Genomic DNA, 27,834 nt, shown 5'->3' on the forward strand with positions numbered 1-27,834 from the left:
TAATTATAGGTGTTTTATGTGGTACTCCGTTTGAATTCTGGTGATTTTTGCTTGTACTGGTATTGTAGAATGGTAGGCAAATGCACTTACTTAAAATAATATGAGGGTCATCCACAAAGTAAGTTCCATTTCTATTTCTATCCGGGGCAGTGCTATGATCACTGTTCCGAGCATACATGGCAGTTACTCTGACTCAAGGAGAAGACATGTATGCCATTTTCAGATTGCTGCTGCTGACGTGTGCTTTGTAGTGCTTCTTTATAATAACAGCTGTAATTGAAAATGCTTCCGTGTGTGAAATCAGATCTGTGATTCGTTTTCTAAATGCAAAGAAAGTTAAACCAAAGGAAATTCATCAGCAAATCTGCGAGGTTTACGGGCAAAATGCTGTGACTGATTCAATGGTTAGAAGATGGGCCAGACTGTTCAATGAAGAACGTGATCAAGTGCATGATGAAGAATGAAGTGGATGCCTGTCTGTGGTTACTGATGAACTGGTTCACACAATTGAAGAGAAGATTAAGCACAACCACAAGTTTACAATTAGTTCCCTTCCTATGGAAGTTCTGCAAATCTCATGATCACTAATTCATGAAATTGTTAGTGAAAAATTGAAATTTCGAAAACTTTGCTCACGTTGGGTACCCAAAATTCTTACTGAGCAACACAAAAAAACAATGAATGTCCAGTACACTTCAGTTTTTGACATGCTACAATGAAGAAATTGATGGATAGTCACGGCGGATGAAACTTGTGTATCGCACGACACCCCTGAAACAAAACGGCAATCAGTGGAATGAAAGGCCACTTCATCCCCAATGAAGGTTAAGCCTAAGCAAATCTTGACACCTCGAAAAGTCATGTGCACCATTTTTTGGGACAGAAAAGAGGTATTTTGCTGATTGATTTCTTGCCATGAGGTCAAACAATCAATGCTTCGGTTACCGCGAGACCATTAAGAAATTGTGCTGCACAGTACAGAACAAGCAAAGGTGTTGTTTTTTTCCCACAGTAATGCCTAACCTCACACTGAATGTGACCAAACAACTCTTATAGGAATTTCACTGGGACCTGTTCTGATCATGCTCGGTACAGCCCGGACCTCGCTCCTAGCGACTTTCATCTCTTCTTACACCTAAAGTCTGTCCTTGGTGGTCAACACTTCAACAATGATGATGAGCTGAAAGAATATTACCACATGGTTGAATACACAGGCGGCAAACTTTTATGAAGAAGGCATACAAAAACTTGTACCACTCTATGACAAGTGCCTACAAAATTTCAGAAGCTATGTAGAAAAGTAATTTAACACTTGTAGATTTTTGTACAATAAATATTTTTTCTGCATCTGAACACATTTGTTTAATATAACCAAATGGAACTTACTTTGTGGGCATACCTTGTATGACAGAATAACTTATGAGAAAGCAAACTGAGAAAAAATGGTTTCCAAGTTTTAGTGTCTTATTCCCAAGTTTTTATATCTCATCATTCTTGTGAAGATATTGTTACTGGCTTCAGAAACCCAACTTACTAAAAGTTCTTGTTGACAGTTTTCCTATTTTTAATTTTCTTTCTGAGTGTATTGTGTATTTTTCCCTCCTTTACTCTACCTAATGTACCTTCTAGCAAATTTCCCACCATTGTCGCACTTCAAATAGATTTCACATTGTTGGAAAAATTGCATCTCATCAAATTGATACCTATTTCAGGCGCAAAGACCTACCTTTGAAAAACTGCCAAACAGATGTTTTGCTTATCACAGGCATGTTAAGCTCTTATGCTTCAGTTGTTGAGAAACTACACAGAGACCTTGACAAAGCAAAAGCCACACTTCTTAAAGTGGAAAGAGCTGGAGATGTTCTACTGGAAGCTGTAAGTCATATGTTTAATTACTTAATCACATTCATTAATAAAAAATATGAAAAGTAACTGTGAGTAATTTTCTTACAATATATCCATAACAAATTTGATATGAAATTGTGATCACTGCATTTTATGTTTTCTACTTGCTATTTATTTAAGGTAATGAGTGGTCTATTACTTTGAAGAAAAAGAAAATAGAGTTTAAGAAAAGGAAAATGAGAAACAAATGAATGAGGCTTACCAACTATATTTGCATAATTTAAAAAAAATACATATTTGCAGCAACATAGATAAAATGTATTATGTATTCAAACTATCAGATGGGGAAAGTTTGCCTTTACAAATGTCTGCTGCTTGTGTCTGTGTATATGCAGATGGATATGTGTGTGTGTGCGAGTGTATACCCGTCCTTTTTTCCCCCTAAGGTAAGTCTTTCCGCTCCCGGGATTGGAATGACTCCTTACCCTCTCCCTTAAAACCCACATCCTTTCGTCTTTCCCTCTCCTTCCCTCTTTCCTGATGAAGCAGCCGTTGGTTGCGAAAGCTAGAATTTTGGGTGTATGTTTGTGTGTCTATCGACCTGCCAGCGCTTTTGTTTGGTAAGTCTCATCATCTTTCTTTTTAGATATATTCACTGAATATTTTAGACCCAACTTGTTCATTTGGTAACAGCATTGATAAACTGGCCCTACAGTGAGTGACTCTGACTATCTATTGAAAAACATATGTAATGTCAGTGTAAAGTAGGGGGTTTCATTTGTAAATGAAAAAATTGTGATATTTCAGGACACCCACTGAAGATGCCTTGTAATTAAGGTGAATCACATGAATCACACCTGGGTGGGGAAAAAAAAGTTAACGTGCCACATGGAAAAGGTGTTTTTCTTTTGAATCACTGTAATTTATATGCAGATGATGCAAAAATGGCCAGCACAAGAATTATGTTAAGGACAGTCTTGTTTGTATGTTAGTCAAATGCTCAACATCTCAACTATATATTGAGTGATTGCCTTTACTCCTTTTCACTTCTACCAGCATTTTTATTCCAATTAGAACTTTCTGATATTATCTAAATATTTAATATCACCAAAAGCTGATTAGCTCCATATTAATTATATTTTCTAAAGCCAGTGCATGGAGAGATATGACAAGTGATAGACAAATTTGTGTTGACAGAACTAAATAAGTAACAATACAGAAAAATTTGCAGGTGACAATATAGCTGGAGACAGTAGAGTCACATTTTGTAACAGTAGGTAATTTTTTACATCTGTCATGTAGTATGTAATGTTGTGTTACAAGCATTTTGTTCATGAGAGTTCCTATTGTCTGCACAGTAGTGATCTTATTCACCCAATGCTTACTGTTCTCTAAGCTGCCAGTCTTCTGTTCATTATCCATTATCTTATGAAGGAATGAAATATTAAAGATTCTGCATCAATTCATGGTAGAAGTTACATGTGTGTGTGAACTTGGGCAAGAAGATTGCCATCTTGATTGTTCAAACATTATATCAAGATTTATGGACTAAAATAGAGGATACCAATAAATGTCTACACAGGCTTATGGTGAGACTTATCCCCATATTACAGTGCCTTAATAATTATTCTTAGATTGGATGATTATATGATTTTCCATTCACATTTAAATTTTGTGGCATGGTTCATGTTGCCAGTTAAAGGTGCCATGATAAGAGAGCCTGCAGTTGGTGACAAGCTAAATTGTACTGTATAAAATACATGTTTGACCATCAGCTGCTTTTATTTTAAGCCTAAATATCAACCGGTTTCAGCCATGGACCATCTTCATGAATAAGGGTTAAAATGTTTTAAGCTGTTCTCCATGAAGATGGTCCAAGACTGAAACCAGACAATACCTGAGATTAAAATAAAAGTGGCTGACAGTCAAAAATGCATTTTATACATTACTTGATGGCACTTGATAGTCACCTTGCAAAAATGTTTAAATAGTACTGTTCCTGCAAACTATTCCAAAATTTTTTTCCACACCAAGTGCTACCAACACAATCAGACAAGCACTGCATCATGATTCACTGTATACCAGCCACTCAAAGGAGTGTTCATTTAAATGCACTTTAAAATAATATTCTTTAATCAGTAAAGATAATTCAGCTTAAAGAATGCAGTTTCATTTTGAGGTTAACAATTTGTTTCTGGAAAAGTAGCCAAAGTTATTAAATTGTTTGGTAAAGTTTTGAATGACTTTTCCATTTTCTGGAAGAAGAGTTTCACATCCTCAATATGAATCACTTCCTGAACATTACAAGAAATCATTTCTATCAACAGCTCTTCTCTTGCAAAAAAATTTCATCCCATGATATGTTGGTGATTTGGTATGTTTACGTTGCCTGTTTTTTCCATACTATTCATTTCTAGACCGAAACAGTGTCCACATATTTCTTCATATCTGCCTAAGGGCACACCACCTTCCATTACCTTTTGCAAATGTCAAGTATTTCTTTTATCAGCCTTAGCATATTTGTATTGTTTTTTTCTTTTACCAGCTTTAGCTTATTTGCATGATTTCTTGGTGAGGCTGAATATACTGGAGAACTAAACCACAATGAACTTTCTCCTTTTATTTCTGGACAATAAAATAAGCATATAAGTTTTTAATCCAGACACTTATTCCCCTATGGAACTTCCATTACTGTACCATGTGTATTATTTAACTTTATGTTAAATGTTTTACTGCTGCAGTGCAACACACAGGAGTAGCATAGCACAACAGTTACCTGACTGTTCTGGAACACTGCAGTCTGTATTGTTACCATTTCCTTAAATATTTCACAATTTCTCAGAACATTTGCATTGAATGTGCATTTGCAAATGAAAAAGTCGTGTAGTACTTCAGAACACTCACTGAAGATGCTTTGTAATTAAGACAAAACATGTCAGGGTGCACCAGATAAATAAAGAACTTAATATCCAGGATTTTTGTTTTGAACGACTGTAATTTAAAGACTGTTGATGTTTCTAAGCTTCTGGACAGTTTCCTTCAGATCTAAAAAAAAAAAAAGGGATCCAAAACAAGGACGCTGTTCAAAAGCTTAGCAACTTTTTCAATCTCATTTATGTGCCTATTAACTGTTTACTGCTTCAACTATATAACCCCTTATATTATTTGTGTAACTTTTGTACTGTTTTATCCAGAAAAGTATAAAAAACAGTTCTCAAAGCAGAAAAAATAAATGGAATGATGTTTGTTATTCCCTTCTGTCTTAGATTAGATTAGATTTACTTTCATTCCAATTTATCCGTAGTGAGGAGGTCCACCAGGATGTGGAACATGTCAGAATAACAACAATACATGACAAATATTTACAACTAAAACAAATAAGCTAATGTACCATTCCACAGGTCCCAAGTGGAATGATCATCATTTTTTAATGAACACTATATGAAAGTCATTTTACAAATACTAATGCACTGAATTTAATATAAAAAAGTTTTTTATTTATTTATAAGGTAGGCTAATAAACATGTAATACAACTACTATAATACTTACTTCATTTAATTCAGCACTAACATTATTCTGTTGTTACAGCCTCACAAAGTAGCACAGAGCATTTTGCTGTTTTGCAAAGGTCAAGGATTACTGACTTCTATTACTCTGCCTGGGGTTGAAAGACAGCGAGCATTTTCTGGAGGATCATTTGATGGGGAAGGGCGTCCAAGGAGACTTTCAAGAGGAATGAGCATGGAGGAGTATGACAAACCGAATATTCGGCGTCTGTCAATTACCATTAGCAATGATACAATGCCGAACAAGCACAACTAAATACTTCTCTGCATGTAAGATGCTGAAAGTATTTAAACATGCCCCAAACAGGCTGCCATCAAGTTTAAAATCGGAAGCAATTTTTTTTTGTATCTGAAAATGAAGTAATAGAGGATGGAAAATATATTTCTACTGTGTTTTCAAATCACACCAGTTAAATTTCTTTAGTGAAATCTGTGTTTTCAATGTGTTGGTGGCAAGACATTTCAATGGGGAAAATGCATCACTTTGCCTTGAATGTGTAGCTATGACTGGTGCAATGCTATGTCATTTGTTTCTTAATTTCTGAGAGCAAGCACTGACATAAAAATAGAGGTACCTGGTGTGTATTTAGGTAAACTAACTGTTTATCTGTATAAATAGTATTTTCATAAGATGTTTTTTTTTTCTTTTTTAAACTGTAGCTGTAAGGAAGTTTTAGGAGACACAGAAAGACATATACAAGTATATAGATATACACAATAAAGCTAGATTTCATAATGCCACTTGAAACAGCAAACTGTATTATATCATTTACAACATTGCTGCATACCTGCTATAACTTGAAACATCCATGTACTGAGACAATCAGATTGTTTGCTGAAAGCCAGGGTTATTGGCAGATTTTGTAAAAAACTATGATTCAGTTTTCAGCACTCAAAAAAGGCATATTATTGATGATGTCACCATTTGTTGCAGTGTTAAGCTACAATAAATTAAAATGATGGACCAGTTTTACTCTTGATACACCAGGATAGATCCTTCCGCTTTATGTTTGTTTGACAATGTATCTGCTTATAAAAATGTGGGTATTATATATCGTAATTGCTTTTAGTTGTACTGTAGAGTACAAATCAAAATATAAGTAGATTGGGTAACTTTTGTACAAGAAGTGTAAGCTAAGGCTGAAGGAATACTAAATACATTCTATCAGATATTATTGCAACTGTGTTGGTCCTTTTTTTGTAGAAATTTGCTTAAATGAGCTTGTTTCAGTGTTCATTAAATTATTTCTTTTTCATAAATTTCTACTCAAACCAATATTTCCCATTCATTCTACACTTTTGTTTCATGTTCCACCTAAGGATAAAACAATTGTTTAAATTATGGTAAGGAAACTGAATCCTGAATTACCAATTTTGTTTCTCAGTAACAATGCAAATGAGCACAACGGTATTCCAAAATCTGAAGTAATGCATAAGTGCCATTCTTAATAGGACTGATCATAAGTTTCATGATATTACATTTTATAACAGTCTGTTAGAACTGGATTACTTTCTTCTCTTGTATTACTTTTGAGAAGCAGTAAAAGCTAATGCAACCTTATTGTATCATAATTGATTATTGTATTTTGTTGTACATTTGTAGTTCACAGACTTCAAAATGTGTGAAAAAAAGTTTCATAGTACAAATGTAACTCAAGCAAGTATTTATATTGCCAAATGTAACACAATATTAATTAGACTGTGCCAAGAAACCTTGTTGAAAGACGCCCATGCAGCTGTGAACTGCAAGTGTCATAGTAAATTAATCCGTTCTGTATATGTCAACGGCAATAAATATAGAAAACATTTTACAAGATGTAAAACCTGTGTCATATAACAGGTAGATAATACTGAGGTCAAACTTTAGTGTGGTATGTTTCTGTAAATAGAGATGCTTCAACAATGAACCAAAGAATATGGAAATAAATTTTATTGAAACAAAACTGTTCTCATTTTTCTTACTGCACATTGTATCGGAGTTATGTCTTAAGCATATATTTTGAGTTTAGGTGATTGTAATGGGTGTATATATAGTGTGGTATCCTGTTTGGGTTGTGTGATGATGAGTGAAGGGAGAGAATGAAACCCAGTGCTGGCACATGGCCTACAATTCTCAAATACCAAGAGAACTGCTGTGCTTCATGACTCCATCCAATGGGTGGATCACCATAAACAGTATCACATATTCTCATTCCTTAAAACACTGTGGAAAAGTTGGAAATTTAATCCAAGGCATTGGAAGGAAGTGTGTCGATGATAATTTTTTCCACTACCATGATTTGAACCAAATATCTCTGAACTGAGTCCTATTGCAGAGGAATACATTAGGAACTTCTGTTAGAGAGATGGAGTATTGGCAATGTAAGAAATGCTACTAAACACAGATAATGAGATGAGCTCAACAATAGTCTTTGAAGACCAGAGAGACATTTAGCCTAATCCCTGGAAGTGGAGAGGATGATGATAATTTGTGCTCCAAAAAGAATGTACAGGACATTAGCCAATTAGATTATTTTATGTGCCAAGGTGAAAAAAAGGCGTCAATAAATAGTATTTCCTGAATGGTGGTGCAGATTTAGTGATTTAAATATGAATGTTAGTATTCTACCATTCATTTGTTTATTATTTTGTTTCATCTATTCAATAAAAGTTACACTATGAAACATACTGAACTTAATGTTTTAAAATTCTGGAAAGAGTAAAAGTAGCAACTCACCATATACAGAGTGTCTCAAACGTTTTTGGTTGAATTGAAACAGGTGATAGATGATCCACAACTGATTGTATTGAGATAGGGAGTCAATAGTTAGAAATGCATATTTTGTGAGTTACGGACATACACAGCGTACACCACATAGCAACAACATAGCTCACAGTAATTGTTCAAAGCAATGACCATCAGTCTCAACACATGTATATCAAAGGTTCTGCTGCACTCTCACAAAGATCCTGGGTGTCTGTTGTACACTGGAAAAGGCAGTGGGTGATGAACAACATACATTCCTGACCACCAAACAGACATACTTAGTTCATAGCATGTGTGTTGTGTTAGGACCACATGCATCTCATCAGTGCATTAGCCTTTTCCATACGTGCACCACTACCCCTGATGTCAGTTGGCCATTACATTAGACAACTAATGATGTGTCAATGGTGAGGTATGTTACTATGTACAGTGCTTGACGTGTAGTCAAAGATGGAATGTTACTCATCATGAGAGTTGGCAGACATACATTTAATGTATGGTGCAGTAGGTGTAGTGCCTGGAAAGTAGTATTAATGGACAGAGAATGTTTCCCATCCTAATTCAAAGAAGTTTGTCTCTGTGAATATCAACTTATGAGATGGGATCATTTCCACCAACAAGAGCAGGCCAAGGTTCCTTCCAAAGATATGTCTTAACACCAGACTTTGAGAACATGGTGTTAGCTCATGTGGCCAACAACCCAGTAGTAAGGACCTGTCAACTTTCCTGTGAAATGCACACTTTGAAGGATACAGTGTGGAGAGTACCGGTGAAACAGGAATTACACCCATCGTAAAGAACAGATTTTGAGCCACGCATTCACTTCTGTCAATGGATCACCCACTGCAGTACTGTAATGCCAAACTTGGTACAGTTTTTATTGCTCATGGATGAGACCTCATTTACCAATGATGGTGCCGCAACAACTGCAACAGCCATATCTGTAGTGAGGACAATGACCTCTCCACCCACATTGGTGGCTACTAGCAACGACTTTGTTGACGTATTTGGGGGGGGGGGGGGCATTGTCCAAGATCACCTAATAGGGCCTTATTTGCTGCATCCTCATTTAATTGGTCCATGTTACTAGGTGTTCCCACAAGATGTGCTGCCACAGTTATTGGAGACTGTATCCCTTGTTGCCTGTGAAGGGTGTGTACCAGCCCACTTCACTGTTAATGTCCACAAGCACCTCATCAACACATTCCTTCATCATTGGGCTGGAAGGGGAGATCCTGTCCTATGGCCAGCAAAATTACTGGATCTCACACCTCTGGACCCTTTCCTCTGGGATTACATAAAGATGCTGGTGTATGAAACCCACATATAAACGGATGAAGACCTTGCTAGTGTCCAAGCTGCCTGTCTCCTGGTACAACAGACACTAGGGATCTCTGTGAGACTGCAGCAGAACTGGATGCATCATTGCAATACATACATTGAGATTAGTGGTTGCCACTTTAAACAGTTACTGTGAGCTATGCTATTGTAAAGCAGTATATGCTGTATGTGTCCATAACAAAATAAATATGCAGTTCTGAACATGGGTTCCCTATCTCAGTATAACTGGTTGTGGACCCACTATCACCTTTTTCAATTTGGGAAGTTGGAGGAAGGTATGGAGGTAAGGAAAGCTAATTAGCAGCAAATGCACAGAACAGGAATGGTGAACTCACTCTGCTGCACAGAGGGCAGAGTTGTGTGTCATGCAGAATGACGTGGAGAAATGGGAGGGGCAGATATAACAAGGAAGAGGGAGACTGCACAGAGGAGGGTGTGACTGCAGAATGAGTGAAGTGGGGTCATGGGGAAATGAGTGGATTTGTGAGACAGAGGCTAAGAGAGACTGAGGACAGGAGGAGTACAAGATTGAAAGATGTCTTGTGAGGACAATTAATCTCTACCTAATTTAGAGAAGCTGATGTTGGGGAGCAAGATACAGGTTGAGGTGGTTGTGAAGCAGCTGTTGAACCTGAACACTTTGTATTCAGAACTGTGTCCTGACACTGGGTGGTTAATCTGTTCTTTGCCATCCATCTGAGTGGACTGGCGGTTGGTGTCTGTTCCCACATAAAATGTTGTGCAGAAGTTAATTCTTATGGGGTTAAGTACAGTTTAACTTACAAAAGTGGTATTTCACTTGTGTATTAACAATTCTTGCTCCATATTATGTACTTTTAAAGCAACTGGTTTTTCCTTTAATCTTCAACAGAGGTTGTAGTCAAAGAAAGAGAAGCTTGATTTCCATTTCAATATTTCCTTTTTTCATTTTTTAGAAGTCCACTTTTCTTGCAATTGCATTTGAGTATTCTGCACTTTACTTTCAACTATGTAAAGCCCCTACAAGTTGATTTCATTCAAGTTCTACTGTACATCTACACCTACATCTACATACATACTCTGCAAGCCACCATATGGTGCATGGTGGAGGATACCTTGTACCACTACTTGTAACAAGATGTTGCAACATTACCCTGTTTAACTGTACTAATATGACTCAGGTAGCTGAGCCTCCATCAAATCTGGTTGAAAAGTGGTTTTCACAAGTAGGCTCTTTCAAGTGATATGGTATACACAGTCCCAACACTTTAACTGGACTTTGAAATTAAATAACCCATTGTTTATGACCACATTGGTCAGGTAAATGATTAGTCATATACTACACTCTGTTGATGTCCTGTAACATGATAACTTGTGATTTGTGCTAATTCATCTTTGTACACTTCACAGTAATTTTGGGCACAGATCTTGCTCATATCATAACTTTCCACAGACTGACAGATATGGCTTCTGAAATACTTGTTGTATGTTTGCAATAATTAAAATGACATTCAGCTATTGTTGATTGCCGTACTTTCATTATTTTCAATCAGAGATTGCCATTTCTGAATAACTAAATAGTGGAATAAGATTTGTTTGACTGGGGACTTTTAGATAAAACTATAATTTCTATTGATTTATGCTAGCCTATTTTCCAAAATATAGGATCCTATTTCAGTAGCAATGTTTAACCATGACTGCTACTTACTTTGAAACTAAATGAGTTCAGAAGTTACTACCACATTTTCAACATTAGCTGTATAATTGCTTAACTTTTTTATACATATTTTTGCTTTAATTTATCAGGAAGTTAGTTATTGGGTATGGGTGTGCATATGAACAGTGATAACCATGTTTCATATTTTGTAATTAATACAATTTTTAGGTAAATTAGTTACACTAAAGGATTCTAATTAATCAAATAAATATCATGGATAATAAAGTTATGTTGGCTGGGTCCTGAGTTAATATTCAAGATTTTTTTTGTGGGGGAGGGGTGGGGGGCAAAGAAAAACATAACGGGAAAGAATCCACCTGCTTTGTTACAACTTATTTGGCAAACAAACATGTGAAATAATAATTTATGTATTTGTGTAACAGAACATTTGTGGCATGTGTATGAGAGGATTTTTTATGCCAGAGCAACCCACAATGTGAAGAGTGAAAATCTCATTCTGGAAACATCCCTCAGGCTGTGGTAAAGCCGTGTCTCCGCAATATCCTTTCTTTGAGGAGTGCTAGTTCTGCAAGGTTTGCAGGAGAACTTCTGTAAAGTTTGGAAGGTAGGAGACGAGATACTGGGAGAAGTAAAGCTGTGAGGAGGGGGCATGAGTCGTGCTTGGGTAGCTCAATTGGTAGAGCACTTGCCCGCAAAAGGGAAAGGTCCGAGTTTGAGTCTCGGTCCAGCACACAGTTTTAATCTGCCAGGAAGTTTCAAGAATTATGTGTCTTATTCAGAGAAAGAAACTCATATATTTTAAGTATAGTGGGGTCTTAAGGTCAGATAGATTAAAATGTTAACATGGCATTAGCCAGTTACAGGAGTAACCATGATGCTGTCCTGGAATTCACTCATTATGGTAATAACAACTATATATTGAACAGAAACTGACTGAAACCAGAACTGTATAGCAAAGCAATCCTAATTACAACTGACATAGATTCCTTGGAGTAGGCTGTACATCAATGGTGATGGAATATTTATTGCCATAAAGAACATGATTGTCTAGCATCGTTATTTCAGATTTTGAATGTTAAATTGTCTGGCTGAAACTGAGCAACAAAAGTAGGTCAAACAATATAATTTGATGCTTTTATAGAACTAATTCCTCAGGGGCTATAGCGTCAGAATGCGTCAGAGAAAACTTGGAAAACAATGGAGATAAATTCTCTAACCTTATCATGATAACAGGGTGAGGTATCAGCTCACCAGCTATGGATTGAGAGAGTTAGATTATTTAAATAGGTATCAGGGATAAGAATTTGAGTGAGATTATTGGTCCAAATATTGATAAGCCCGCTAAAACACATAGGGCTAACAGGTAATTAGGATTGTGGAAAGGGCCAAGGGAGTTGTGGTCGGATTCATTTCACAATTGTAATTTATTATCATTTAGTTCACAAACACACTTTTGAAAGAATTAAATTTGCTTCGCGGCTTAAGGCCTCTGAACAGATGTTTTAGAATAAGTTCAAATTAAATCTTCAAAATTTCAAATATTCTATGATAATTACTGAATGCAGAAGGCCACAATGTTATAAGAAGCTAACAGGGCTGATGGCCCACAAGGTGCACAGAAAGACATGAACGCAATAGGATGGCTGATGGCTGCAAGGTAAATTCTGCAAATTAAGGAAATAAGTATTGCCACAATCAGTAAAATAATACATTAAGTTTAAAAATTTCCTTTTGCAACTCAAACGACGGAAGGTCCACAATAACTTGTAAAATCTTTCAGAGGAAATTACAATAACCTTTCAAGAACAGAAGGCGATAATGCTTGGACTTGAAGGAAACTCTGAGAACATGTTTCCATGGCTCAAGGCCCACAACTAACATTGCCAAATTAAAAATATAAAATACCGTTAAATTACAACAACATTAACACTGCCAAATGGATAATTAAGAGAATGACACTCAGGAGTCTCCAGTGGATCGGCCTGCCCTCGTTCTCTTAGGTGAGACAGGTGGTAAGCACTATTACACCTGATTTGTCGGAACCCAACCAGGGGACAGTCATGGACCGACCGACCAACCACTTGCTTGCCACGACAGAGTACACGAGAATTCAAGGCCCCCCCCCCCCCCCCCCAAAATTACAAGTATCACTTTCCCCAACAAATGTGTATGTGAACTGAGCTGCCAAAACTACAAACCATGTTAGGCAGCAATAACAGGTGAGGAAAAGACACTGCCTAAAAACTACATTGGTGGCCAGGGCATGTAACCAGAACACCAATGGCCACAAGGCAGAGAATTCCACTGGTTCACTTAACTACAAAGCAAGATAATACAGTTAACTTCACCCAAAGTGAACACTGCCTGAATTTATGTCAGCGGCCAGGACAGGTAACCAGAACACTAACGGCCACAAGGCAGAAAATTCTGCTGGTGCACTTGACTATGGGTAAATTAATTTGATCAGTTCCACCTGACAGCAGCTATCTTGAACACTTCACTCGTTGTTACTCACAGGAAAACCTCCACAACAGCAATGCCAGAACCAACAACGTAATGCTCAAAACCACTCAACCTTCATGTCCTGGGTCAGCAAGTGATGTTGCTCATACTGATTGGACAGCTCCAAACAGACTCTGACACTGCGCAGAGACCGCCAGCATGAAAATGTCCTCGAATGAACCGACTGACCAAGAATCTACAAAGTCAGGTCCGGCTTAAGTGATGCGTGGCGGCAATGGACAGGTGGGCGATGTCCGCACAGGGCTCACTGCTGCTGCTGCAAGCCGGTGACTGGCTGGCCCAGACTGCACTCCAGATGTGTTGCAACTGGCTGCCAGGGCTCAACTCACGACCTGAACTGCCGCCGTGAACTCTCCTCCTCGCACGTTCCAACTGACTCCTCTCAGAATGCCGACAACATCTAAAATCATTGTCAGTGGAACTAACGCCAACTACAAACACAAGCTGACAAACACTTGCACAAAGACCTGAATGATACAACAGCAACTAAGCATACACGAAAAATTGGGAGTTGACACACACACACACACACACACACACACACACACACACACAGAGCTGACTCATGAACGATCGCCGAGCCAAAACGTGTCGTCCTGTAGGATGACCAACCAACGATCCACCAAGACCGTGGCCCAGCTGAAGTGATGCGTGGTGGCAATAGTCGGGCGACCATGTTGGTGCAGGCCTCACTGCTCCAACTGGACTGCACTAGTGCCGCATTGCAACTCCTTTACTGGCAGGTCCAGACTGTGCTCCATATGTTCCAACTGACTGGCAGACCCGAACACCCAATCCGAACTGGCGAACACCCAACCTGAACTGGTGAACACCCAACCCGAACTGGCTCATGACAGACAACAACCAGGAAGTAATAACAGTCGAGCAAAGATACTACGAGAGGGGATATATCGATACACACTGCTAATGCTGCTCACGGTCAGGCAAAGCAGCAACTCAGTGGCAGTAGTAATTTAAATTAATGTAATGAGGTGGAAGTACGTTAAAAACAGGGTGTAAAATACATGAAGGCGGGAACACGAGCAACACACAGCTCAAATATTTTATCTGACAATTACCTAAAAGATGTTGTTAGAGAACCAACTTGTGAGGATAACGTCTTAGATCTCCTAGTAGCTAATAGACCTAAAATTTTGGATTCTGTGAATGTAGAGGAGGTCTCGATGGCTATAAAGCAGTTATAGTAGCAACAACTACAGCTCTTAAAAGGAATGATAAAGAAGGTAGGAAAATATTTAGGCAAACTGTGTGAGCATTCAACATTGAAAATTCATCTGTGGGTGCAAAATGTGGAGTACCAGTGAATAAAATTCAGAAGTATTGTCCATATACCAAGCATACTGTTAGTAACTGAAAGGTCTGCCAAGGTTGCTGCTAAGAAATCAAACAGAACTTCATCACAAATTATGCTAAGTCAAAACCTTCTTAAAGAACAAAACTCGCCAAGACCAGAATTAGTTCTAGGAGCAGCATTCAGTGAATTCAAAAGTAAAATTCAGCCCCCTAATCTGGCAAATTGCTGTAGTAGCTTTTATGTTAAGTAAAGTCAGTAAATGGATCAGAGTCATCTATACAGCTGGCAGTAACTGCATTTGTGTCTTCCTAAATTGTTTCACTGTGGAAAACTATTCTTGCTTTCTATTGTTAAACGAACCTCAAAATAACACACATAGAGATGACAATATTACGAAAAGGACAGTTGCTACTCACCATATAGTGGAGATGCTCAGTCACAAATAGGCAACAAAAAAAGACTGTCACAAAATAAGCTTTCAGCCAATGACACCTTTGTCAAAAATGGATGACAGACACTCACCCACCCACACACACACACACAAACACATATGTACCCACAACTCACACACATGGCCACAGTCTCTGGCAGTTGAAGCCAAACTACAAGCAGCAGCATTAGTGCATGGTGGGAAAGGCAACTGGATGATGGTAAGGAGGAGGCTGAGGTGGGGAGGGAGAGGGATAGCAGGGCAGGAATTGGGAAGGGTGAAGTGCTGCTGTGGAACATGCAGCGATGAGATGGAGCGAGGGTATGGCAGCAAGGAATAGTCAGGAGGTTAGATGGATGATAAAGGAGAGAGGTGGGTAGCAGAAAAGGCGAAAAGTAAAAATACTGGGTGTGTTGGTGGAACAGAGGGCTATATAGTGCTGGTATGGGAACAAGGAAGGGGCTAGATGGGTGAGGACAATAACTAACAAAGATTGAGGCCAGGAGGGTTACGAGAACAAAGGATATATTGCAGGGAGAGTTCCCACCTGCGGAATCCAGGAAAACTGGTGTTGGTTACCTCATGGCTTATATCCCTGTAACAGACCTTGATGCAAAACCTGTCCCATGCATCCTCCCACCACCACCTACTCCAGTCCGGTCACAAACATTATATCCCATCAAAGGCAGGGCTACATGTGAAAACAGTCATGTGATCTACAAGCTAAGCTGCAACCACTGTGCTGTATTCTATGTGGGCATGACAACCAATAAGCTGTCTGTCTGCATGAGTGGCTACCAACAAACTGTGGCCAAGAAACAACTGGACCACCCTGTAGCTGAGCACACTGTTCAAAACAACATTACTCATTTAAATGACTGCTGCCATATGGATCCTTTCCACCAGCAACAGCTTTCCTGAATCCTATGGGTAGAAATTCTCCCTGCATTATATCCTATGCTCCCGTAACCCTCCTGGCCTCAACCTTTGTTAGTCATTTTCCTCACCCATCTAGCCCCTTCCCTGTTCCCATTCCAGCACTGCACAGCTCTCTATTCCACCAGTGAACCTAATCTTTCTACTCCTCTCCTTTTCCACTACTTCCTCCACCACCCACTGTCTAACATTCCGACTGCACCTAGATGCCCTACTCTCTCTCCACCTCACCCCTACTACACGCTCCCCAGCAGCACTTCACTATCCCCCATCTCCACCCTGATATCCCTCCTCGTCCCCATCCAGACTCCTCCTTATCCCCATCCAGCTGCCTTTCCCACCATGCACTGCTGTTGCTGCTCATAGTCTGGCTTCAGCTGCCAGAGATGGTGGTCATGTATGTGTAAGTTGCATTTGCGTGAGCGCGCGTGCTCGCGCTTGTCTGTGTTGTCTGTTTTTGACAAAGGCCTTGTGGGCTGAAAGTTTATTTTGTCACAGTTTTTTTTTTGTTGCCTATCTGTGATTCAGCATCACCACTATATGGTAAATAGCAGCTATCCTTTTCATATTATTGTTAGATTCCAGCCTCTATTTTCCAGTGTTTGATTTTGCCTGATGGCTTTTCTTCCATCCTAACCCAGTGCTGTTTTCCTTTGTTACCATTTTCTAATGCAGTACTATACTCAATATCCATCCTTCCTTCTCTTCTTTCATGTGTTTATTTTGTTGCCTTACAAACTGCACTGCACACTCTACTTAAGAGCCACCCTGTATCAGCCATCTTACCTGCACACAACAGACAGCTACAAAACCACACTGATTGTTGGTGCAGCATCTTATGTCCACATTACTCACCAATATCATTACCCTATACCTCCAAATTGATCACTCTTCCTGTATCACTCTCCCATAGTTTTGTGTGTTATTTCCCGCACCTTCTCCTTTCTGTCCCAGTTTGCACCTCCTAATTTCACCTCATCCATTCACATCTGGCATTTCCTTCTTCACACTTATCAACCCTCAGACATGCAACCCAAGTAAAATATTTTTTAAATTTATATCTTTTCTTTGATCTCACTGTGACTTCACACCAATTTTAGTGGTTTTTCATCTTTCACTATCATCATACTCCGTCTGATTTCTTCTTGTTTCCCTTTGTTTCATCCATTTCATCCTTTTAGTGATTTTTCCCATGAATTTGGATGTATTTTTGCGAATTTTTTTGGATGTAATTCTACACTATTTACATATTTTTTCACTTTTTTCCCATCACCATGGAACCTTGCTACTTCTATCTGCATCAATACAGAAAAGTTTCCTTATCCCTGGACAGAACCCAGCCCCACATACTGTTCCTGCATTGTCGCTTGGCTCATGGAATCCCTCCAAATGGCATTACCATCAAATTACACACTCCAGTTGTCAACTTTCCTTCCAAAATGACCTCCATCTGTTCAGATTTGACTAATCTTTAGCCCTCACCAACATAGTCCTGCAAAACCATATCAGTCAAGTTGAAACCTCCTTGCAGCAACTCCTCTCCATCCACAAAATGCTCCTGCTATGCAATGCCAAATTCCTGGAACCCATAACACACACTAAAACTCTTGCGCTCCAGGAACTGGAGCCTGCTCACTTACTACTCCTCCCCTGGAGTACCACTGTCCACCATCTCTGCAACAACCTCCAAGCCTTCCCCACATCCCATCATAGCTGACAAACCCTTTCTCGCAGACCTACTACATTTACCCCATCCTCTAAAACTACCTCCCATCACCACACAGAATCAGAACCTTAACAGACCCATAATACAGTCATGAAGCTTTCCTACAAAAGCCTTAGCCCCGCAGAAATATCAGTCATTTCCAAAGGTTTCATCTTTTGCCCCACTCCCAAATTCAATCATGCAGGACTTGTTAAAAGACCTTCTCTCCTTCTCCCAGTCCCTACAGAGGAAACATTTTTTTGTCACCAACTCTACCAGTTAGCCTCAACCAAAGCCAATGTTGAACCCTGCCTGATTCAGTTCATTCCTCTATTCAACTATGATACACCCCTACTGCCCCCAAATCACCCCTGTTAACTTTCCAGAATTTCTTAACCTCAAACCTTGTCCCACCAACATTCCTCAAATGCCGGAACATGCAAAATAACCTTACATCCACAGAAAGAATTGCAGTCCACCACCTAAAAACTGATCCCAGCCTTATTATCCTATGTGTGGAAAAAGGCCCCACCACTGTTGTTTAGAACTGAAAGGATTATCTGGCAGAAGGACTCCACCAGCTGTCAGATACATCAACCTACAAACCTTGCCACAGTGACCCCATTCCAGAAATCCCACAGGATCTACAGGCTTTACTCAAATCTCTGGCCCATCCCAGAACCTCTCCCTGGAATCCATCTCTATCCTCAGCCGTACCACTCCCCACACCGTGCCTACTACATTCTTCCTAAAGTCCATAAACAAACCACCAAAGACAAGCCATTGTGACTGGTTACTGTGCCTCCACTGTGAGAATCTCTGCTCTTGTAGACCAACACTTTCAGCCTATTATCCAGAACCTACTCTCCTATAAAACCTACAACCTCCTTCCTAATTGCCATGACCAATTATGTCCTCACTCACAATCACTTCTCCTTTGAAGACATTACCTACAACTAAATCCAGGGTACGGCTGTGGGCACCCACATGACACCATCCTATCCAAACCTATTTGTGGGCCTAAACACCGAGAATCCTGAGCCCATCACCTGGTTCAGATTCACTGATGACACCTTTGCGATCTGGATTGAGGGTGAAGACAGCCTATTCACATTCCACCAGAACATCAACACCTTCTCCCCCATTCACTTCATCTGGTCCTACTCAGCCCAGCAATTCACCTTCCTAGATGTTGAACTCCACCTCAAAGATGGCTACACCAGTATCTCTGTCCATATCAAACCTACTCTATTTCATTTGAACAGACTAGGCTCTTCAGCTTTAAGTAAAATGTATATGGATGCCTGCAAAATCATAAACTGGGGAAACTAATATATCCTGATGGGGGTAGTAAACTATTTAAACAGAAAATTGTACACATTTCTGCACCTAAGACATCAAAAAAGTTGTGAAAAGGCAGTTTTTTGGGAGGAATGTCCTGAAGAAACAAAAAACAAAATAGGTGTCAAAGTGTTACATCAAAACATTCAGTACCTGAGCAAAAAGTGCATACAATTACAGCAAGCACTATGTGAGGAAAATGCAGATGTAGTCATTCTTACAGAACATGGATTGTCTAATACTTTAATTAAAATGACTAAATTTGACAACTATATTCTGAGTAGTAATTTCTGTCGAACAGAACATAAAAGTGGGGGAGTTGCCATATATTGCAAAGACCATCTACATGTCACAAAACTGGATTTTATCACAGAACTTAGTGTGGAAATTACATCTGAAATTGCAGCAATAAGGTTGTTGGTAGACAAAATGCCCCTGATTGTTATAGATCTGTACAGATCTCCTAGTAGTATTGTGGACAGTTTCTTACAAAACATGGAAAAAATGATAGAAATTATGTGTAATAAGTATAAGAACATAGGTATTGTTATATCTGGTGATTTTAATATAGATTCTTTAAAGTATACTAAAGATTATGAAAAAGTAAATGATATTCTGTGTAGCTATAATTTGTCAGAGTTAATGGGCCAGCCAGACTAACTAAAGACTCCTCTAGCTGTATAGATCACTTTTACACCAACTTAGATAACTGCAGAGATGACATAATAAACATTCACCTCTCTGATCATCTTTGCAAGACAATGGAAATACTGAATATGTACGATTCACAAAATACATATGAGATGATGGAAATAAGATGTACAAATGAAAAATATTTAGAGAAGTTGGAGTCTGCGCTGCAGTCTGAGACATGGAATGACACATATTGTGCAGAAAATGTTGCAGACAAATGGAATAACTTTTATAACACTTTCTTTGCCCATTTCAATATAACATGTTCAGTTACTTTAAAAATATATATACTCAATGCTATATAAGACTTCCTTCACAAGTAAAACAGCTGAAGAAGAAAATGTTTATTACTTGGAAAATATATAAAGATTTCCCAGACAAGTCAACTAGAGACAACTACCAAACATGTCGAAAAGCCCATAAACAAGCACTGAATGTATACACAAAGGAAATTATACAGCAAAAAATTGCTACCTCAAATAACATAAGAAAATCAGGATGGAACTGTGCAAATGAGAGAATCAGCAGAAAACCAAAGCCTAGTGTCAACAATATCCAACTAATCACTGATAATGTAAATATTTCAGATTCATATATGATCAGCAATGTTTTTAATACTCACTTTATAAATTCAGGTAACATGTGTGTGACCTCTGACACTGATGACTACAGAACTCCTTACCAGGTACAAAAATCAGTGTTTATGTATGAAACAGATACAATTGAAGAAGTAGGGGGAATCATAAATAAAATGCAAAACAAATTCTCTACAGGATGGGATGAAATCTTCTCCATTATATTAAAATGATGCAAACATTCATTCATACCTGTTCCGGTCCACCTCTTCAATGAAAGTTTGAATAAACGTGTGTTTCCATCTGAATTAAAATATACAATAGTCAAGTCTTTGCACAGAAAAGATAGTATCAACAAAGTCAAAAACTACTTACCCATTAGCGTAATTACAATTCTAAGCAATGTATTAGAAAAGATTATTTCACTATGGTTAGAAAATTTTCTTGTCAAAGAAAAAGTGCTACGAGAAACCCAACATGGATTTAGGAAAGGCTATTCAACATCATCTGCCATATGTAATATAGTACAAATAATAGTTATGATATTAGATGAAAAAGGAAGGGTGGCATGTTTGTTTCTAGATTTATCATGAGTATTTGACACAGTATCTCATGAGCTGTTGCTTGAGAAACTGGAAACTTACGGTATCAGAGGAATAGCCAAAAGACATACCTACAAGACAGACATCAGGTTACATGTCACACACAAAGTGGGCAATGTTATTAAGAAGTACAGCTCCAGTCCATCTATAGTAAAGTATGGTGTGCCCCGTGGGTCAGTTCTGGGTCCTTTATTGTTCATACTATATGTTAATGATCTGCCCACAGAACACAAGATACTTAACTACACAGAGACAACCATTGTTAACTGGGGAACCAACGAGAATGATTTGGCTCAAAATTGTTCTGATGTCTTACTTGGATTGAAGAAATACATTTAAAAAAATCACTTAAGCTTAACATCAATGAAACAAATCTAATGGAATTTCAAATACACCCCAAACAAGATGAAATGCAATGGAGTGTTGTGTCTGATGATGGTTCAGAAATAAAATTGAAAGATGAAACTTCCTTCCTTGGTGTAATGTTAGATCAGTATCTCTCTTGGGAGCATCATATCGATTTCTTATGCCAAAAACTAAGCAAATAAATTTATGCAATGTGGACAATGTCACAAATTCTTAAATATGAGCAAATGAGTATAATCTACTATGCTGTAGTGTATCCAGACCTCTCATATGGAATTGTAGTATGGGGATGTGCTGCTGCCAAGCATGTAAATAGGGTATCCATCCTTCAAAAAAAGGCAGTTAGGATCATGTAAGTTTAGATACAATGAGTCTTGCAAATCAATTTTTATAATTAAGAAACTAGTAACACTCCCATCACTATATATTTATAAAACTGTTAAGCTGACGCTAAAATACAAGCAGTACAATCATATAAATAGAGAAGTGCACATGTAGAATACTAGGAGGGATGATGATTATCCCTGGAAAGAAATAATACAAAAAGTGCAAACAAGAGCCCCTATTACATGAGTATCAAATTTTATAACAAACTTTCAAAAAAATTAAAAAGCTTAATTGGAAGCTGCTTTAAAATTGCCTTGAAGGAGTTCCTCAGCAATAAGTGTTTTTATGGTATTAAGGAATTCCTCTCAGAGGAGTAGAATACTTTCATTTGTATAAATAGTATTTACATGTACAAACAAAGTAACATAATTTTTTTTATCTGTAGGCCTATTGTATATAATTGTTTCCCACAATGTTATAAGGAGATATGACCAACAAGCAAACTAACCAAAACAAATCCTTGTATTTGTCCATGGAGAATAAATAAATAAATAAATGTGTACTAACTTCCAGTGATACCTCTGCTTTGACAGTTGCAACCTGTTCGATACTAAGAAGTCCTTTCCAAAGAGCCTAGCCATCCACAGCTATTGCATCTGCAGTGACAAGTGGCCCCTCTCAAAATATATCTTTACAGGCTGTACTTATCCTCCCAATCTTCTACAAAAACAAATCTCCCATGCCTTATCTTTCCTGACAACCACAATCTCCCAAAGTCTCAATGTCTGGCCACAGAGGAGCATGCTCCTTGTAACTCAGTACCACCCAGGACTAGAGCAACTGAATTACATTTTCACCAGGGTTTCTGCTACCTCTTGTCATGCCCTGAAATGAGAGATGTCCTGCCCACTAACCTTCACACCCCTCCCATAGTGGTATTCCACCATCCACCAAACCTACAAAATATACTCATCCATCCCTACACAATCCCGGTTCCTAATCCCTTACCTCATGGCTCACATCCCTGTAATAGCCCTAAATACAAGACCTGTCCCATACATCCTCTCACCACCACCCACTATAGTCCAGTAACAAAAATCACCTATCCCAAAAAAGTCTGGGCTATCTGTGAAACCAGTTACATGATCTACAAGCTAAGCTGCAACCACTGTGCTGTATTTGATGTGGGCATGACTACCAACAAACTGTCTGTTAGCTTGAATGGCCACCGACAAACTGTGGCCAAGAAACAACTGGACCGCCCTGTTGCTAAGCCCAGAACAACGTTCTTCACTTCAATGACTGCTTCACAGTCTGTTCCATGTGGATCCTTTCCACCAACACCAGCTTTTTGGAATTTCACAGTTGGGAACTCTCCCTGCAATATATCCTATATTCTCATAACCCACCTGGTCTCAGCCTTCATTAGTCATCATCCTCACCCATCTAGCTCCTTTCCTGTTCCCATTCCAGCACTACATGGCCTTCTATTGCACAAATGCAGCCATCTTTTTACTTTCCCCTTTTTCACTACCGCCTCCCCTGCCCACCATCTAAACCCCTCACTGCACCTAGCTGCTCTACCCTCTCTCCAACTCATCCCTGCATGCTCCCCAGCAACACTTCACTTTCCCCCCACCCCCACCCTACTATCCCTCTCCCTCCCTGCTCCAGCTTCCTCCTTACCCCACCCAGTCGCCTCTCCCATCATGCACCGCTGCTGCTGCTCATAGTTTGGCTTCAGTTGCTAGAAACTGTCGTTATGTGTGTGTGAGTTGCGTTGGTTTTGCGTGTGTGTTTGTGTGTGTGTGTGTGTGTGTGTGTGTGTGTGTGTGAATTTTTGACAAAGTTGCTGTTGGCCTAAAGCTTATTTTGTGACAGCCTTTTTGTTGTTGTCTATCTGCAACTCAGAATCTCTGCAACATGGTGAGTAGCAACTATCCTTTTCATAATATTGTTACATTCCAGCTTAGATTTTTCATTGTTAGACATAGAGATAAATTATCACAGAACAGAAAATCAACTAAAATAGTACAATAAAGGAAAGGTTTCTAGACCTGATGGGATACATTCACAATTCTGTATGGATTATACAAAAGAACTTGTTCCCTTTCCCCTAAGGTGATCACTCTGCAGTAGAATGAGTAACATGTTTTATGTTTAGCCATTATGACATTTTTGGAAATTGAAAATCTGCTCTTTTGTAATGAGTCTTGTGAAACTTGGTTTCCTCTCTTCTTCCATAAAGCCTGGAAGCTAATAGATAATTATGATGTTGTTATGCTATGTACTTAACTTACGGAAGCCAAGTTTAATTATAATGGATATTATAATAACTAAGCCATTCAGATCCTATAGTTCCACTTAAGGATTGTGAATAATTTATTGAAAAGCATCCTGTCTGAAAAAAATGCAAACTGCAAACTCAAAAAGGATTTCCTGTCTCTTCCACAGGAGTATCACTGCAAAGCATGATTTCTTTGTAAACTCTTGAGAGTCTTTTGGTTGGTTAGGTTAGGTTAGTGTTGTTTAACGTCCCGTCGACAACGAGGTCAATAGAGACGGAGCGCTAGCTCGGGTTAGGGAAGGATGGGGAAGGAAATCGGCCGTGCCCTTTGTAAGGAACCATCCCGGCATTTGCCTGAAACGATTTAGGGAAGGATACTATAAAAGAAGAATTAGTGACTGCACATTGCCAAATAGTTTCATTCATGAAAATCCACTCCAGTTGCTGTGTAGAACTTTATTTAGTTCCCTACTGGTTTCAGTCTTTATATTAGGCCATTTTCAAATGGCTCTGCAAACTGCCATAATTATAAAAGAAATATACATGCTGTGTAGAATAGAAGATGGGAAAACACAATGTTTACATATGTATAAGTACAAATAGTGTATACAACTTTTATAGGAATCTTCCATAATTCAAGATAATTGAGGAACAAACACATACTGTAACTAACTGGTTTTATTCTCATAGTTAACAAAATACCACTTGACAACCGATAGCAAATACAGAACTGTCAAACTGAAAAGCAAAGAGAAAATAGCATATTGGCGGAGTTAGCTCAGAAGACTAAAGAACAATATACACTTTTAATCTTTGTCCTAGTTTGATGCATCCCACACTCACAATAGGCTGTAGAGAAGCAATATCCAAATTGTGAAAGTACAAGTCAGGTGCATTTAAGATGATATCATGAGAAATATGGGGTTTTTAAGACTATACTTCCTTACATTATAAATGTTCTTTGGCTTTCAGAGGTTTTATGTTTTGACATATTTGAGAATTCCAAACTGTAGGTTTTACCAAGAAATTGATAAAAATAATTTTTGATGTTTCATGAAAACATAAAATAGTTGCAGTGGATGGTGCATCTAAGTAAAGAGTAGAATTATGTCCTGTGGCTTGTACTTTTATCATCTGGATGCTGCTCCACTGCACCATAATTTATTTTACACTGTACTTGTATTTATACATTTGTAAACCTTATTTTCATCTTCCACATATGCATCATATTTATGGCTGTTTTCAGAACCATTTGATACCAGTAGTGGACTACATAAATCCTGGCAAAGCCACTGGCAAAAAGGTTAGTGAAATACCACTAGGAAGAAGAGGATATAAGATATTGATTGTCACCACTAGACTTCTGGAGTTCTTACACCAGTAGACAACTAGATTTCATCAATTGTGGGTAAGATGGCTACTGAGCAGTAAAAATTTTTTGGCATAGTTGAGATCGGAAGAAATAAGTTGGCAGTTTCACTGAATAAGGCATTTTGTCTCTGATTCAGCACTGAACCACTAACTAGGTAAAACATATAAATCATTGGTTTAAGTAATTTCAACAGAGTTAATGTGTCAAATGAAGGTGAAAGACAATTTGGAGGAAGTTTTGTGCACAGTCCAAGTAAATTAACCAAATGTTGTAATAGAGAACTAGGAATACATTAACCAAACTACACAGAAATTTTCAAGATGATGTTTGTTGTACAAACTTGCTGCCTTCAATTTGTGTAGGGTCTTGTTGAAAAAGACAGAGAGAAGTGTACTGAATTTTGTGGTGATATATTAGGAAAGACAGAGAATGAAAAATTTCTCCTGTAATAAATTTTTAGTGATTTTCATCTCAGAAGGGAAACATAAATCTAGTAATACCCTGATTTTGCTCATTGTCTTTTGTACAAATGTATTATACACTTAGATGTACAAAATGCTCCTCTAGTATGATGTGCTTCTCAGGTTTAAAAAAAACTGATGTTCATGGTTTTATGGGTCTGCTGAATACAATCCAAGAACTCCAGCCATCGTGCAGCAGTGCTAACACAACTGGCTACAGTGACAGGTTAGAAGTCTACGCACACTGTGTTCAAGTTCATCTTCTGTAGTTTTACTAATCTTCCACCATACGTTTGTATCATTAAAACAAGTAACGTTTCAAGGAACAACAACAGCAATAATAATAATAATAATATGAGTAATAATTTACTTGTGTTGAGGTATAACGAAGACATAACAAGGAATTGTTATGAAATGATAATTTATTTATCCAGTCAAAAGGAAAATTCTGTCTATAAAACTATAAAATTGATGGATAGAATTGCTAACCAGTACTCACTTAATGAAAATGGCAGTACTGTCAACAGACATATGCAGAGCATTTTTTCAAGAGTTGATAAATGTTGATTGTTCAAAATTTTAATTTTTGTAGTTACAAATCAAGTTTGTTGCCCTGTATGACCTACCAAAATGGTTTTGTCAAAAGCTGATTTCCCTGTTGTTATAGCCTGTTGAAAGCCATGATTTTTAGCAAAACTATATATTTGCTCTGAGATAGTTAAGCAAAAGTTCACAAATGCAAAGTGTACATGAAGGGAGAATAACAGTGTAGTATATCATTGTGAAATACAATGTTAGAGAGTTTTCTGAAAAAAAAAATGGAATATAAATTGTAGGTAAGCACTTGTCATCAGAACCAACAAAAGAAATAAATAAAATAAATTAGTGGACAAAAACGTTGGTATGTCGATAGAGACAATAACAAACACAAGCACACATACAAATTTCAAGCTTTCAAAACCCACGGTTGCTTCATCAGGAAAGAGGGAAGGAGAGGGAAAGACGAAAGGTTGTGGGTTTTAAGGAAGAGGGTAAGGAGTCATTCCAATCCCAGGAGCGGAGAGACTTACCTTGGGGGAAAAAGGGAGAAGTATACACTCGCACACACACACACACACACACACACACACACACACACACACATATCCATCTGTACATATACAGACACACGCAGACATATGTAAAGGCCTTTATATATGTCTGCATGTGTCTGTATATGTGTGAATGGATATGTGTGTGTGTGTGTGTGTGTGTGTGTGTGTGTGTGTGTGTGTGTGTGTGTGTGTGCGCGAGTGTATACCTGCCCTTTTTCCCCCTAAGGTAAGTCTTTCCGCTCCCAGGATTGGAATGACTCCTTACCCTCTCCCTTAAAACCAACATCCTTTTGTCTTTCCCTCTCCTTCCCTCTTTCTTGATGAAGCAACCATGGGTTGCGAAAGCTTGACATTTGTGTGTGTGTTTGTGTTTGTTATTGTCTCTATCAATGTACCAACACTTTCGTTTGGTAAGATACAGCATTTTTGTTTTTAGATATATTTTTCCCACGTGGAATGTTTCCCTCTATTATATTCAAATAAATTAGTGGTTTATACAACATTAACTCCTAATTATTGCTCAGCTCAAGTCAGCTTTTCAGGGAGCAGGAACATCAAGAAACAAAACAAAAAGGGAGAATACTGATTCAGTAAAGTACAGCATAAGGAAAACACATGGCCAGACTGTACCTGTGTGTGCTGCAACATTTC

General features: G+C 38.3%; 1 protein-coding gene across 3 annotated transcripts in view; it reads left to right on the forward strand.

Annotated features, from left to right (window-relative positions):
• Positions 1-7,355, forward strand: part of LOC126187395 (uncharacterized protein ZK1073.1) — a 612,194-nt gene extending 604,839 nt beyond the window's left edge. For all 3 annotated transcript variants that reach the window (XM_049928450.1, XM_049928451.1, XM_049928452.1), the window contains exons 8-9: positions 1,713-1,875; positions 5,435-7,355. In XM_049928450.1, coding sequence (XP_049784407.1) covers positions 1,713-1,875; positions 5,435-5,668 — 397 coding nt within the window. In that variant the 3' untranslated portion in view covers positions 5,669-7,355. The remainder of the gene's footprint in view (positions 1-1,712; positions 1,876-5,434) is intronic.
• Positions 7,356-27,834: the final 20,479 nt, after the last annotated feature.

The sequence above is a fragment of the Schistocerca cancellata genome, chromosome 5 (genome assembly GCF_023864275.1).
Source record: "Schistocerca cancellata isolate TAMUIC-IGC-003103 chromosome 5, iqSchCanc2.1, whole genome shotgun sequence".
Taxonomy (NCBI): Eukaryota; Metazoa; Arthropoda; class Insecta; order Orthoptera; family Acrididae; genus Schistocerca; species Schistocerca cancellata.